Source organism: Hyperolius riggenbachi, chromosome 11, assembly GCF_040937935.1.
Source record: "Hyperolius riggenbachi isolate aHypRig1 chromosome 11, aHypRig1.pri, whole genome shotgun sequence".
Taxonomy (NCBI): domain Eukaryota; kingdom Metazoa; phylum Chordata; class Amphibia; order Anura; family Hyperoliidae; genus Hyperolius; species Hyperolius riggenbachi.
Genome location: NC_090656.1, coordinates 2794109 through 2809042, shown reverse-complemented (window position 1 = coordinate 2809042; position 14934 = coordinate 2794109). Strand labels below are relative to the sequence as shown.

The window sequence follows — 14934 nt, the reverse complement described above, 5'->3', positions numbered from 1 at the left end:
CAGCCCTCCTGTCTAGGGACTGTCAAAAACTTTTCAACTTGTATAACACCTTATCCACACATGCAGTCATAATAACAATGGGGAGAGACCAGACAGATGTTTGCCCACAGACCCTCCAGGCAAGCTCTGCATCATGCTGTGTATATTTACCAGCTTGCCTGTCCTCTGATTGCACTTTTATCAGCTAGCCGCAAGTTTCACATTGCCTTACAACAAACCCAAATACACCAGACACCAGACCTGCCCTAAATCACTGAATGAAAGGCGGCCTGGGGGGAGATATCCCCCCTGGCCAGTCAGTGTAGCTGTATACAGTGCTTCCCTGAGCTAATTACTCTGCAGTCCCCTGGGGAGAGGGAAGGAGGGTTCGCAGCGCCCTTTCCCTGTCTGTGCTCAGGATGGCTGCACGGCCCCTAGAAACGGGCCTGGTCAGAAGAGTGCACTGCAATGCCCGGTCACTGGCAGTAGTTAAAGCAGGAGGACCAGCCATACCTTGCCAGGAAAAACACACATATATTAGTAGGTAAATACTTGATCTACTTACATAACACATGTATTGTACTGTCCACGTTTTGATTTCAGTAAATTTTATATAGTAAATGAAGAGAATTCTGTTCCTGGTGGGGGCCATGTCTTTTGCCCACAGTTTGAGGCTAAATGCTGATGTCATTTCTGCCCTTAACTTTTTTTTCTTTTCTCCTCCAGTCGCTGAGTCACCTCAGCCTTGCTTGTAAACACATGTGAGCAGAGGATCGTGTTTCAGCTAGGCAGGGAAATAAATGGAAGAGGAGGAATATATTATAGATAAAAAGTGTTTACAGGGAAGCAGATATTAGAAAGTAACTGCCATATATCCAGTTGGTTGCCCGCCCATATGAGCTGACACAGGAGTGCGGGAACAGTCAGCAAGAAGAAGCGGTAATGGAGTTAAGGCAGTACAAGGAACAGCCTGGGGAACAGTCAGCAAGAAGAAGCGGTAAAGGAGTTAAGGCAGTACAAGGAACAGCCTGGGGAACAGTCAGCAAGAAGAAGCGGTAAGGGAGTTAAGGCAGTACAAGGAACAGCCTGGGGAACAGACAGCAAGAAGAAGCGGTAAGGGAGTTAAGGCAGTACAAGGAACAGCCTGGGGAACAGTCAGCAAGAAGAAGCGGTAAAGGAGTTAAGGCAGTACAAGGAACAGCCTGGGGAACAGTCAGCAAGAAGAAGCGGTAAGGGAGTTAAGGCAGTACAAGGAACAACCTGGGGAACAGACAGCAAGAAGAAGCGGTAAGGGAGGTAAGGCAGTACAAGGAACAGCCTGGGGAACAGTCAGCAAGAAGAAGCGGTAAAGGAGTTAAGGCAGTACAAGGAACAGCCTGGGGAACAGTCAGCAAGAAGAAGCGGTAAGGGAGGTAAGGCAGTACAAGAAACAGCCGGGGGAACAGTCAGCAAGAAGAAGTGGTAAGGGAGTTAAGGCAGTACAAGGAACAGCCTGGGGAACAGTCAGCAAGAAGAAGCGGTAAGGGAGGTAAGGCAGTACAAGGAACAGCCGGGGGAACAGTCAGCAAGAAGAAGCGGTAAGGGAGGTAAGGCAGTACAAGGAACAGCCTGGGGAACAGTCAGCAAGAAGAAGCGGTAAGGGAGTTAAGGCAGTACAAGGAACAGCCTGGGGAACAGTCAGCAAGAAGAAGCGGTAAGGGAGTTAAGGCAGTACAAGGAACAGCCTGGGGAACAGTCAGCAAGAAGAAGCGGTAAAGGAGTTAAGGCAGTACAAGGAACCGCCCAGGGAACAGACAGTGCCCCAGATGCATTAATTTAACTTTATCTCCTGCGTTTTCTCCTAGGAGGTAATTTTTTTATTTTCTGTTTAAAATAACTTTTCAGAATTAAAAATGTAACAAAAAAGTACCTTAACCACTTTACTACCGCAGGTGCGTATATCTCCGTCCCTTTGCACAACCTTTAACCACCAGGGACGGAGATATACGCACCTCCCGCCGCTATGCGCGCTCCCGCTCGCTCGTGCACACCGTCGCCCGGAGATCAATGAACGGGAATAACCATTCCCGTGCGTTGATCTAAACCCCCCAGCAATGATCGGCTGCTTCTATGAGAGGCAGCGCGATCATTGTGAAAAAAAAAAAAGTTTCCCAGTCTCCCTGAACTTCCTGCAAGCGTACTTCCTACGCTTGCAGGACGCATTCACAAAAGGTTACTGTGGCCAAATAGTAAAACTACACCCAAAAGCATTTTTCATATACATAGTTTTACATTATACATTAACTCATTACCTCCCACACTCCCCACATTTTTTTTTTTGTAATTAAAAAAAAAAAATTACAATAAAAAAAATACATAAATAGTTACCTTAGGGACTGAACTCTTTAATCACTTGAGGACCACAGTCTTTTCGCCCCTTAAGGACCAGAGCCTTTTTCTCCATTCAGACCACTGCAACTTTCACGGTTTATTGCTCGGTCATACAACCTACCACCTAAATGAATTTTACTTCCTTTTCTTGTCACTAATACAGCTTTCTTTTGGTACTATTTGATTGCTGCTGCGAGTTTTAGTTTTTGTTATATTCATCAAAAAAGACATGAATTTTGTCAAAAAATTGATTTTTTTTTTACTTTCTGTGCTGACATTTTTCAAATAAAGTAAAATTTCTCTATACATTTGTGTCCAAATTTATTCTGCTACATGTCTTTGATTTAAAAAAAAATCCATTCAGTGTATATTTATTGGTTTGGGTAAAAGTTATAGCGTTTACAAACTATGGTGGCAAAAGTGAATTTTCCCATTTTGAAGCATCTCTGACTTTTCTGACCCCCTGTCATGTTTCATGAGGTGCTAAAATTCCAGGATAGTATAAATACCCCCCAAATGACCCCATTTTGGAAAGAAGACATTCCAAAGTATTCAGTGAGAGGCATGGTGAGTTCGTAGAAGATTTTATTTTTTGTCACAAATTAGCTGAAAATGACACTTTGTGACAAAAAAAAAAAAAAAGTTTCCATTTCTTCTAACTTGCGGCAAAAAGAAATGAAATCTGCCACGGACTCACTATGCTCCTCTCTGAATACCTTGAAGTGTCTACTTTGTCTACTTGGGGTCATTTGTGGGGTGTGCTTACTGTCCTGGCATTTTGGGGGGTGCCTAATTGTAAGCACCCCTGTAAAGCCTAAAGGTGCTCATTGGACTTTGGGCCCCTTAGCGCAGTTAGGCTGCAAAAAAGTGGCACACGTGTGGTATTGCCGTACTCAGGAGAAGTAGTATAATGTGTTTTGGGGTGTATTTTTACACATACCCATGCTGGGTGGGAGAAATATCTCTGTAAATGACAATGTTTTGATTTTTTTTATACACAATTGTTCATTTACACAGAGATTTCTCCCACCCAGCATGGGTATGTGTAAAAATACACCCCAAAACACATTATACTACTTCTCCTGAGTACAGCGATACCACATGTGTGGCACTTTTTTGCACCCTAACTGCGCTAAGGGGCCCAAAGTCCAATTAGTACCTTTAGGATTTCACAGGTCGTTTTGAGACATTTGGTTTCAAGACTACGCCTCACGGTTTTGGGCCCCTAAAATGCCAGGGCAGTATAGGAACCCCACAAGTGACCCCATTTTAGAAAGAAGACACCCCAAGGTATTCCGTTAGGTGTATGGTGAGTTCATAGAAGATTTTATTTCTGTCACAAGTTAGTGGAAAATGACACTTTGTGAAAAAAACAATAAAAATCTATTTCCGCTAACTTTTGACAAAAAATAAAATCTTCTATGAACTTGTCATACACCTAACGGAATACCTTGGGGTGTCTTTTTTTTCTAAAATGGGGTCACTTGTGGGGTTCCTATACTGCCCTGGCATTTTAGGGGCACAAAACCATGAGGAGTAGTCTGGAAACCAAATGCCTCAAAATGACTGTTGAGGGGTATAAGCATCTGCAAATTTTGATGACAGGTGGTCTATGAGGGGGCGAATTTTGTGGAACCGATCATAAGCAGGGTGGCCTCTTTGATGACAGGTTGTATTGGGCCTGATCTGATGGATAGGAGTGCTAGGGGGGTGACATGAGGTGATTGATGGGTGTCTCAGGGGGTGGTTAGAGGGGGGAATAGATGCAAGCAATGCACTGGCGAGGTGATCGGGTCTGAGGGTGTGGGCGGGTGATTGGGTGCCCTAGGGGCAGATAGGGGTCTAATCTGATGGGTAGCAGTGACGGGGGTGATTGATGGGTAATTAGTGGGTGTTTAGAGGAGAGAACAGATGTAAACAATGTACTTGGGTGGTGATTTGACGGCGGGTCTGCAGGCGATCTGATAGTGTGGGTGGGTGATCAGATTGCCCGCAAGGGGCAGGTTAGGGGCTGATTGATGGGTGGTAGTGACAGGGGGTGATTGATGGGTGATTGACAGGTGATCAGTGGGTTATTACAGGGAAGAACAGATGTAAATAATGCACTGGCGAATTGATAAGGGGGGGTCTGAGGGCAATCTGAGTGTGTAGGGGGGTGATTGGGTGCCCGCAAGGGGCAGATTAGGGTCTGATCTGATGGGTAACAGTGACAGGTGGTGATAGGGGGTGATTGATGGGTAATTAGTGGGTGTTTAGAGGAGAGAACAGATGTAAACAATGCACTTAGGGTGTGATCTGACGTCGGTTCTGCGGGCGATCTGATGGTGTGGGTGGGTGATCAGATTGCCTGCAAGGGGCAGGTTAGGGGCTGATTGATAGGTGGCAGTGACAGGGGGTGATTGATGGGTGATTGACAGGTGATCAGTGGGTTAATACAGGGGGATAGATGCATACAGTACACGGGGGGGGGGGGTCTGGGGAGAATCTGAGGGGTGGGGGGATGATCAGGAGTCCCCTGGGGGCAGTTTAGGGCATTAAAAAAAATAGCGTTGACAGATAGTGACAGGGAGTGATTGATGGGTGATTAGGGGAGTGATTGGGTGTAAACAGGGGTCTGAGGGGTGGGCAGGGGGGGGTCTGAGGGGTGCATTGGTCGATCAGAGGGAAGGGGGAGCAGGATCAGTGTGCTTGGTGCAGACTAGGGTGGCTGCAGCCTGCCCTGGTGGTCCCTCAGACACTGGGACCACCAGGGCAGGAGGCAGCCTGTATAATACGCTTTGTATACATTACAAAGCTATTATACGCTTCCTATGCGGCGATCGTCGGGTTAACAACCCGCCGGCGCTTCCGAACGGCCAGCGGGTTGACGACGCGGGTGGGCAGAGCCTATTGCCGGAGGATGCGCACATAACAGCGCGTGATCCCCAGCCAGCAGCCACAATAGGACTCGCCGCCTCGGCTGTAGGCGGTCCTCAAGTGGTTAAATATTTATGTCCAGAGGGTATAACACTGTTACTTTATAAACTATGGGCTTGTAATTAGGGATGGACGCAAAACTGAAAAAAATGCACCTTTATTTCCAAATAAAATATTGCCGCCAAACATTGTGATAGGGACATAATTTAAACAGTGTAATAACCGGGAAAAATGGGCAAATACATTTAATGGGTTTTAACTACAGTAGCATGCATTATTTAAAAACTATAATGGCCGAAAAAACTGAAAAATAATGATTTTTTTTCCCTAAATGTTTTCCTTTTTTCCTATTAAAACACATTTAGAATAAAATAATTCTTGGCATAATGTCCCACCTAAAGAAAGTCTAATTGGTGGAGAAAAAACAAGATATAGTTCATTTCATTACGATAAGTAATAATAAAGTTATAGACGAATGAATGGAAGGAGGGCTGAAAGGTGAAAATTGCTCTGGTGGTCAGGGGGTAAAACCCCTCAGTGGTGAAGTGGTTAAAATCATTTTGAGTATTTTGTTGCTTGCTGGTGGCTTAAAGGACCCCCGAAGTGACATGTGACATGATGAGATAGACATGTGTATGTACAGTGCCTAGCACACAAATAACTAGGCTGTGTTCCTTTTTTTTCTTTCTCTGCCTGAAAGAGTTAACTATCAGGTATGTAAGTGGCTGACTCAGTCCTGACTCAGACAGGAAGTGACTACAGTGTGACCCTCACTGATAAGAAATTACAACTATAAAACACTTTCCTAGCAGAAAATGGCTTCTGAGAGCAGGAAAGCGATAAAAGGGGTCAATAGTTCATAGATTTTAGCTCTGGCATACTTTAATGAACGTGTCATTGAGCAAAAACAACAACACAGTTAAAAGTTAAAAAGTAGATTTAAACATAAAATAAAACTGTGGGATATCTTAAAAAGTCATTTTTAGGAGAAGGAAGATAGATACAATTGTTTATTTCATTAGTTTTCATTAATTTATTTTCGCCTCAGGTGTCCTTTAACCCCCTTGGCGGTATGAAAAATACCGCCAGGGGGAAGCGCAACAGTTTTTTTTAATTTTTTTTTTTTTTTTATCATGTAGCGAGCCGAGGGCTCGCTACATGATAGCCGCTGCTCAGCGGCATCCCCCCAGCCCCGCCGATCGCCTCCGGCGATAGGCGATCAGGAAATCCCGTTCAAAGAACGGGATTTCCTGGAGGGCTTCCCCCGTCGCCATGGCGACGGGGCGGGATGACGTCACCGACGTCAGCGACGTCGGGACGTCATTGGGAGACCCGATCCACCCCTCGGCGCTGCCTGGCACTGATTGGCCAGGCAGCGCTCGGGGTCTGGGGGGGGGGGGGGCCGCGCGCCGCACCGGATAGCGGCGATCGGGCGCGCGGCGGCGGCGATCGGGGTGCTGGCGCAGCTAGCAAAGTGCTAGCTGCGTCCAGCAAAAAAAAAATTAAGCAAATCGGCCCAGCAGGGCCTGAGCGGCACCCTCCGGCGGCTTACCCCGTGTCACACACGGGGTTACCGCTAAGGAGGTTAAAGGGCATTTTATTGACAAGGTGGGAAAATATCACTTAAGAGAAAACATGACTGGCATTTATGTCAGTGACTTTCCGCACACGAGTCAGCGGAGTGGAAGGCAAGCTGGTGGACAGAGCAATGTGGAGACACCATACTACTTTCCCTAATGATGCATAGATGGGTGTGGCCAGGAGTGAGCTGGCAGCAATGGCGATGAAGGTGAAAGGGGAGTGGCTGATAGTGAGCAGAGAACTAGCTGTCCTGCTTAGAGATCCATCTACAATTATGAGGAGTTCCAGGAGCTACAATTGCCGCTACAGTCAGCTACAGAAAGTTCCTGCCACCCTTTACTAGTCATCTGCTCCCACGCCAGCTTGTGGTGAAGGGGCAGCACTGGAACCGGAAGCATCAGGAAGAAACATCACCTCCTGTGACACTACAGGGAAACTAACCAAGAATTGAACTTCATCCCAATCAGCAGCTGATACCCCCTTTCCCATGAGAAATCTTTTCCTTTTCACAAACGGATCATCAGGGGGCGCTGTATGGCTGATATTGTGGTGAAACCCTCCCGCAGGACCATGGTGCTGACATCACACTGTGGGAGCCTTGTTGCATTGTGGGAAATAACAGCTGTTTCCAACTGACAAAGAAGCAATCAGCATCTCCTTCCAGTGACATCACCTGCCAGCAGTAAAAATGTCACCATGTGATAAATGTCAGAATGTAAATCGAGGAGAGGACATACTTTACAATGGGCAAACACTGACTAAATCATTTATACATATTCATTGTAAAACTTAAGCACCTTTTTTATTACATTATTTTCACTGGAGATCTTCTTTAAGTGACATAACATGATGAGATAAATATGCACGTATACTAGCCCTACTAAGAAATTATCTGAAGTCCCTTTCTGGTACAGGAAGAGTTAAAATAAACTTGTTATCTATGCAAAAGAGCCTCTCTGAGCTTGTGAAGTCAGTCAGTCTAGTTTTATGAAGAGCAAATAGAAGCTTAAACAGCCAAGAAACAATGAAAGACAGCTTAAGATAAGGTTTTACTGCAGGAAAGTTCAGAGGGTCATTATTTCTGCTTCTTTTACAGCTTCAAAGGCAGAGTGTGGATTCTGAACTGCAACTGTGACAGTCTGATGAAGTTTCATAAATAAAGCTATGTGACTAAAGATATGAGACTCTGTTCTATTTATTATCCATACTATACATACAATTCAATATTTCATAAGTTTATTTTCACTTCAGGTTTTCATTAAGTATGATCTCACTACAGAAATGCTGATTAACCCCCTAGCAAGCAGCTTGTATACAGTAAACATAATGGAACTCTTTTATTATATGTACATTGTAATTTCCCATATCCTTTAAAGGGAACCTAAACTGAGAGGGATATGGATGTTTCCTGTTAAACAATACCAGTTGCCTGGCTGTCCTGCTGATCTCTTTGGCTGCAGTGGTGGCTGAATCACACACCTGAAACAAGCATGCAGCTAATTCAGTCAGCGCACCTGATCTGCTGCATGCTTGTTCCGGGGCTGTGGCTGAAAGTATTAGAGACGCAGGACAGCCAGGTAACTGGTATTATTTAAAAAGGAAAATCCATATCCTTCTCAGTTTAGGTTCCCTTTAAAGAGAAAATTTAACCCAGGATTACATTTCATCCCAATCAGTAGCTGATGCCCCCTTTGGATTGAGAAAACTTTACCCTTTCTCAAGTAGTTCAGCGGGAGGGGAGGGGGTCGATCTGTGTGGCTGATTTTGTGAAACCCCTCCCACAGTGTGATGTCACGACCATGGTTCTGACAGTTGTTGCATTGTTGGAAATGACAGCTCCTTCCAACTGCCAAGTGTGTTTATAGATAATGGTAGTTGGTGCTGTTTTTTTCCTGTCTGCCAGTAGTAAAGGTGATGACCTGCTGCAGGCTGATTGGGGATCAAACAACATGAACAAATTGCAGATCAATTATTTCTTCTATTTTTTTAGCTTCTCGCTTTGCAATGTATTGATTTTTTTTTTCTCCGTTTTCGTTAAAGTTCCCTGTTTAAGTCTTAGACCAATTGAAATGCGTTGTGAGTTCTGTACGTCAAGTGACGTTAATCTGGTGCTTTGTGCAGGAGTATCAGCTGCGGAAACAGGCCAGGCAGGAAGGGCGCCGCTATTGCTTCCCCGATGAGCTGTACTATCAAGCGGAGCAAATGCCAGAGGAGATCAGACTGAAGGTAGCATGGACATTATTCTACGGACTTAATCCTGGGAATTAGTGTCATTTTACTATATTTGGCTAGTTCTTTATGTCTGACAGCTGCAGCCTGTTTATGTTTCCAGATCAACTTAAAGAGGAGCCCTAACAATGTAAAGTAGAAGGCAGTAAATCATTTAGTACACCCATTTTTACATTAAATATCCTGTTCTCAGCATCAGAAATGAATTCCTTTATCTATATATTACTGTATATTGTTATGTAGCCCCACCCTCTCACTAAGTCCTAGTCTAGGCTGTTTATTGTTTAACATGCGGAATTCTCTCCTCCAGAGACCAGAGATCTTTTCTACTGGCTTTAGAACTCTATTTGAATACTAACCTGCTAGTAATAAAGTGTGCTGCCTGTGATGAATTTCAGAATGTAATCAGGGAGAGGAAAGTTTTTACAATGGGCAAACACTGATTCAATAATTTATAAGTGAATGTCGTAAAAAAAAAAAAAAAAAAGCTGTTTTACTCATGGGGCTTGATTCACAAAAGAGTGCTAACTGTTAGCATGGGTGTTTTCGCGCGAATTTTCGCATTGCGCGCGATCGCACATTTTCGTGCGAAATGATAACGGAATTTTCACGCAAAAACGATATCGATTTCGTGGGAAAATTTGCATTTGCGTGCGAAAACGTTATCGTTTCGCCCGGAAATTCGCGATCGCGCGCAATGCGAAAATCCACGCGAAAACGCCCGTGCTAACAGTTAGCACTCTTTTGTGAATCAAGCCCAATGTGTTATTCTGACTACAGTTCCTCTTAAAGTGGATCCGAGATAAACTTTTACTCATTGCATAATTGTGTTCCTTTCATATAGTTTATAGGGCATTCCTCAAGCCAAATACTTTTTTTGTTTTGTTTTAATACTCTAATTCCCTTTAAACTAAACAAGCCACGCCCACAGCTTCTCCAGAGAGCCTTGGCACTCTCAGCCTTAGTAGCAAGAGCTTATGGGAGCTCATTTTGGGCAGGAGGAGGTTACTAGCCAGAGATTTTAGAGGGGAGGAGGGAAGAGGAGAGGGGAGTGAAGTTTTCACAGGCTGACGGCTGGAGATACAGATCGGTTTGCCTGTGTGCAATGTGACAAACAGAACATGGCTGCCCTCATTGTATCACAGGAATAAATAATCATACACTGTTGAAGCTGTTTGCAGCTAGATTTGCTGAGTAAACTTTAGATAAGATATATAGACAAGTTACGTTCGTTTTTCATCTCGGATCCACTTTAAAGTAAATTTAACATGTTGCTCTCTCATGATTGCTTCAAGTCTAGATTTAGTGTAGTTTGCCTTTGCTTTCAAGTTTTGTCTTTTCATGAGTGTGTCGAGCGATTAGTTGGACGTAAGTTGTGCCCGCCCCTTCTTCGCTAAGCTGCTTCCATTGGCCAGCTCTGGTCATCGGTAACTGGTGGCACCAGTGGACACAGGGGAGACATAGAACTGTAACCCAGCATGTGGTGTTGAGGAAGTAGACGTGCTTTTTTACCAGTTATATTTTTTGTTTCGTTTACTAATCAGCACTGGAAAAATGACAGAAACAGGACAAACATTTCAGGGTGAATACAAATTGGCCCATTCACATGACCTGTGTTGTGGCGCAGTGCACACCGCCCTGGCTAAAGTGACATCTTTATTACCACTGCTCATGGAGCTCCTTAAAGGGACTCCGAGCAGTGCAGAAACTATGGGAAGATGCATATCATTTTAAAGCTCTCTTTCTCCTCTTCCCAATGATATATAAACTGCCGCCTTACGCCTTTTAGTGTTCGCTATTTTCGCGATTGAAATTGCCGTGATATGATAATAGAGAAAACTAAAAGGCGTAGGACGACGATTTAGGTGTCGCCAGAAAGAGGAGAAAGAGAGCTTTAAAATGATATCCATCTTTCCATAGTTACATTGTATTACACAGGGCGACTTTTTCTGCTGAATGGAGCTGCTGACTTTGAGAAAAAGTCGCCCTGTGTAATACAATGTAACTATGGAAAGATGAATATCATTTTAAAGCTCTCTTTCTCCTCTTTCTGGCGACACCCAAATCGTCGCCCTACGCCTTTGAGTTTTCTCTATTTTCGCGATCGAAATCACGCCCGCGGCAATTTCAATTGCGAAAATAGCGAAAACTGAAAGGCGTAGGGTTATATATCATTGGAAAGAGGAGAAAAAGAGCTTTAAAATGATATGCATCTTTCCATAGTTTCTGCACTGCTCGGAGTCCCTTTAAAGAGACTCTGAAGCGAGAATAAATCTCGCTTCAGAGCTCATAGTTAGCAGGGGCATGTGTGCCTCTGCTAAAACGCCGCTATCCCGCGGCTAAACGGGGGTCCCTTCACTCTCAAACCTACCCCCGCAAGACTTGGTCGTGAAAAATCTCTTCCTGGAGGCAGGGCTAACGGCTGCAGCCCTGCCTACAGTCGCGTCTATCAGACGCGCATCGCCGCCTCTCCCCCGCCCCTCTCAGTGAAGGAAGACTGAGAGGGGCGGGGAGAGGCGGAGATATGCGCTGACAGACGCGCGTGGGGTGGGGCTGCGGCGGTTAGCCCTGCCTCAATCAGGAAGAGATCCCCGGCTGCTCGGAGGGGATTTGTGAGGTGAGGGACCCCCGTTTAGCGGCACTATAGCGGCGGTTTAGCAGGGGCACGCATGCCCCTGCTATCTATGAGGTCTGAAGCGAGATTTATTCTCGCTTCAGACTCTCTTTAAAGTAAAGCAGAGATCATTAAATCTATTTCACACCTCATAATTCTATTCAGACAAATCTTAAATAAACATCTGTATCCAAATAATTAAATTGCCAAGTCCAGTTACTGCTTATTATTATTCCACAACTGATACACGATTAGTACTTTTCAGGATAAATTAGTAAATGGAATCAATAATAAATACGGTAAGTCAATTAAACCCATTAGGTCTATGTGAATTAAATAATTACATTTATTAATAACTGCTTTAAAAAAAAATCAAATAAATAAACCCTTAATTTAAAATCCCCCAGCTAAGGTCAGCTCACTAGATAAATTCCCAGAATCAATGCAAACATCACTTCATAGGATAAAGTCGGTAGGGAGATTTATGAAACGGTAAGTTCCCTTTAAACTGTTATTCATGTTTCCCACAAACAATGTTTCTCTGTCCAGTTAGCCAAGGTTGAATAACATCACCTGGCCAGGGAATGATAATTGTTTTCTTTAGTTGTCTGAACATTGCTAGAACTGCTCAAAACATGAAAACTTAGCCGTAATATTTACTGTACTAGTAGACCCAAGCCCGTTTAAAAATGGGCTCTAGGTCTTTTTACGGCCGCCGCCACCAGCCGGCACCTGCCCGCCCGCATCCGCCCACCCAGCTCTTTGGTCCAAGCTGTCCGTTACTGCGCACATGCGCAGTAACTAAACACCTGGGACACAGGGACAGCTGCTGGACGCAGCGACACTTAGGTTTTATTAGGTAGGATGCAAGAATGATGGACAAGTCATTGTTATGAGAAGGTTTCTCTGCTCATTATAGCATTCATTGGCTGTTTTTCCTCTATGATGTTTTCTGATGCAAAATACATAATTTTCTTCTTTATTAACACCAGAAAAGTAAATAAACCTTTGAGTGAATCTTGAACGTACATATCGATCTGTGTGTGTTCTTCTCTTACTCTCGGTGCCACCGATTGCCGAGGCCAACTGTGGTGTATGCATGTATTGTGTGACTGGAGTCTTGAGAAGAACCAACCATGGTTTTTATTACCTAACAGTTAAAAGTAGAAACTGGACGTAAAGTATATCCTATGTATCTCTTCCAGCGGCATGTGTGGCTCTGGTTGAGGTATATTGATGACCCGCTCCTGTTCTGGTGGAGAACAACAGAAAGGTTGAAGGTCTCTGTTGATGAAATTGTTAGGCATGATATCTGAGTGTCACATGTCAGTGGGACGCAAAGGAGTTGTCATTTCTAGATCGAAACATCAAAACGAAACAGGTGACGCTGACTTATGAGAAGCCTACTGCCGGCAATACGTTATTACATTATTTGAGCCATCATTTGGCTACACAGAAAAGAGCAGTCCCTGGTGGACAGTTTCATCGGCTAGTCAGAAATTGCATGCTGGAGGAAGATTTTTATATTGAGGCAAACGATCTGAGTAGACGCCTGGAAGAAAGACGACATCCCAATGGACTGGTTGAGCAGAAACTCCAAAAAAAAGAGATAAAAACGTGAAAAGTAGTCCTGTTGGGAAAAGTTCACTATAGAAAAAGGACAGGTAGCGAAAAGCCAATCCGGTGAGCTTTGTGATAACCTATGATGCCCACTGGTATGGGTTCCAGAATCTGTTGCAGAAACACTGGCATGGCATTTTAGCCATTTATTTAGGAAAGGGTTCTTTACAGTAAGAGTGATTAAGATGTGGAATGCATTGCCTCAGGAAGTCGTTATGGCAAACTCTATACCTGCATTTAAAGGGGACTTAGATGCTTTCCTTGCGTTGAAAGACATCCATGGCTACAATTACTAGGTAATGCCTAATGATGTTGATCCAGGGATTTTATCTGATTGACATCTGGAGTCGGGAAGGAATTTTTCCCTTTAGGGGCTAATTGGACCATGCCTTGTAAGGGTTTTTTTTGCCTTCCTCTGAATCAACAGGGATATGTGAGGGTGCAGGCTGGTGTTGTGCCTTCCTCTGGATCAGCAGGGATATGTGAGGGAGCAGGCTGGTGTTGTGCCTTCCTCTGGATCAGCAGGGATATGTGAGGGAGCAGGCTGGTGTTGTGCCTTCCTCTGGATCAGCAGGGATATGTGAGGGAGCAGGCTGGTGTTGTGCCTTCCTCTGGATCAGCAGGGATATGTGAGGGTGCAGGCTGGTGTTGTGCCTTCCTCTGGATCAGCAGGGATATGTGAGGGAGCAGGCTGGTGTTGTGCCTTCCTCTGGATCAGCAGGGATATGTGAGGGAGGAGGCTGGTGTTGTGCCTTCCTCTGGATCAGCAGGGATATGTGAGGGTGCAGGCTGGTGTTGTGCCTTCCTATGGATCAGCAGGGATATGTGGGGGTGCAGGCTGGTGTTGTGCCTTCCTCTGGATCAGCAGGGATATGTGAGGGTGCAGGCTGGTGTTGTACCTTCCTCTGGATCAGCAGGGATATGTGAGGGAGCAGGCTGGTGTTGTGCCTTCCTCTGGATCAGCAGGGATATGTGAGGGTGCAGGCTGGTGTTGTGCCTTCCTCTGGATCAGCAGGGATATGTGAGGGAGCAGGCTGGTGTTGTACCTTCCTCTGGATCAGCAGGGATATGTGAGGGCGCAGGCTAGTGTTGTATCTTCCTCTGGATCAGCAGGGATATGTGAGGGAGCAGGCTAGTGTTGTATCTTCCTCTGGATCAGCAGGGATATGTGAGGGTGCAGGCTGGTGTTGTGCCTTCCTCTGGATCAGCAGGGATATGTGAGGGTGCAGGCTGGTGTTGTGCCTTCCTCTGGATCAGCAGGGATATGTGAGGGAGCAGGCTGGTGTTGTGCCTTCCTCTGGATCAGCAGGGATATGTGAGGGTGCAGGCTGGTGGTGTGCCTTCCTCTGGGTCAGCAGGGATATGTGAGGGTGCAGGCTGGTGTTGTACCTTCCTCTGGATCAGCAGGGATATGTGAGGGAGCAGGCTGGTGTTGTGCCTTCCTCTGGATCAGCAGGGATATGTGAGGGTGCAGGCTGGTGTTGTACCTTCCTCTGGATCAGCAGGGATATGTGAGGGAGCAGGCTGGTGTTGTACCCTCCTCTGGATCAGCAGGGATATGTGAGGGTGCAGGCTGGTGTTGTACCTTCCTCTGGATCAGCAGGGATATGTGAGGGAGCAGGCTG

General features: G+C 45.2%; 1 protein-coding gene across 2 annotated transcripts in view; it reads left to right on the top strand.

Moving 5' to 3' along the window:
- Positions 1–14934, top strand: part of LOC137539063 (CCR4-NOT transcription complex subunit 1-like) — a 138217-nt gene that overhangs the window by 58793 nt on the left and 64490 nt on the right. For both annotated transcript variants that reach the window (XM_068261537.1, XM_068261538.1), the window contains exon 12: positions 8968–9072. In XM_068261537.1, coding sequence (XP_068117638.1) covers positions 8968–9072 — 105 coding nt within the window. The remainder of the gene's footprint in view (positions 1–8967; positions 9073–14934) is intronic.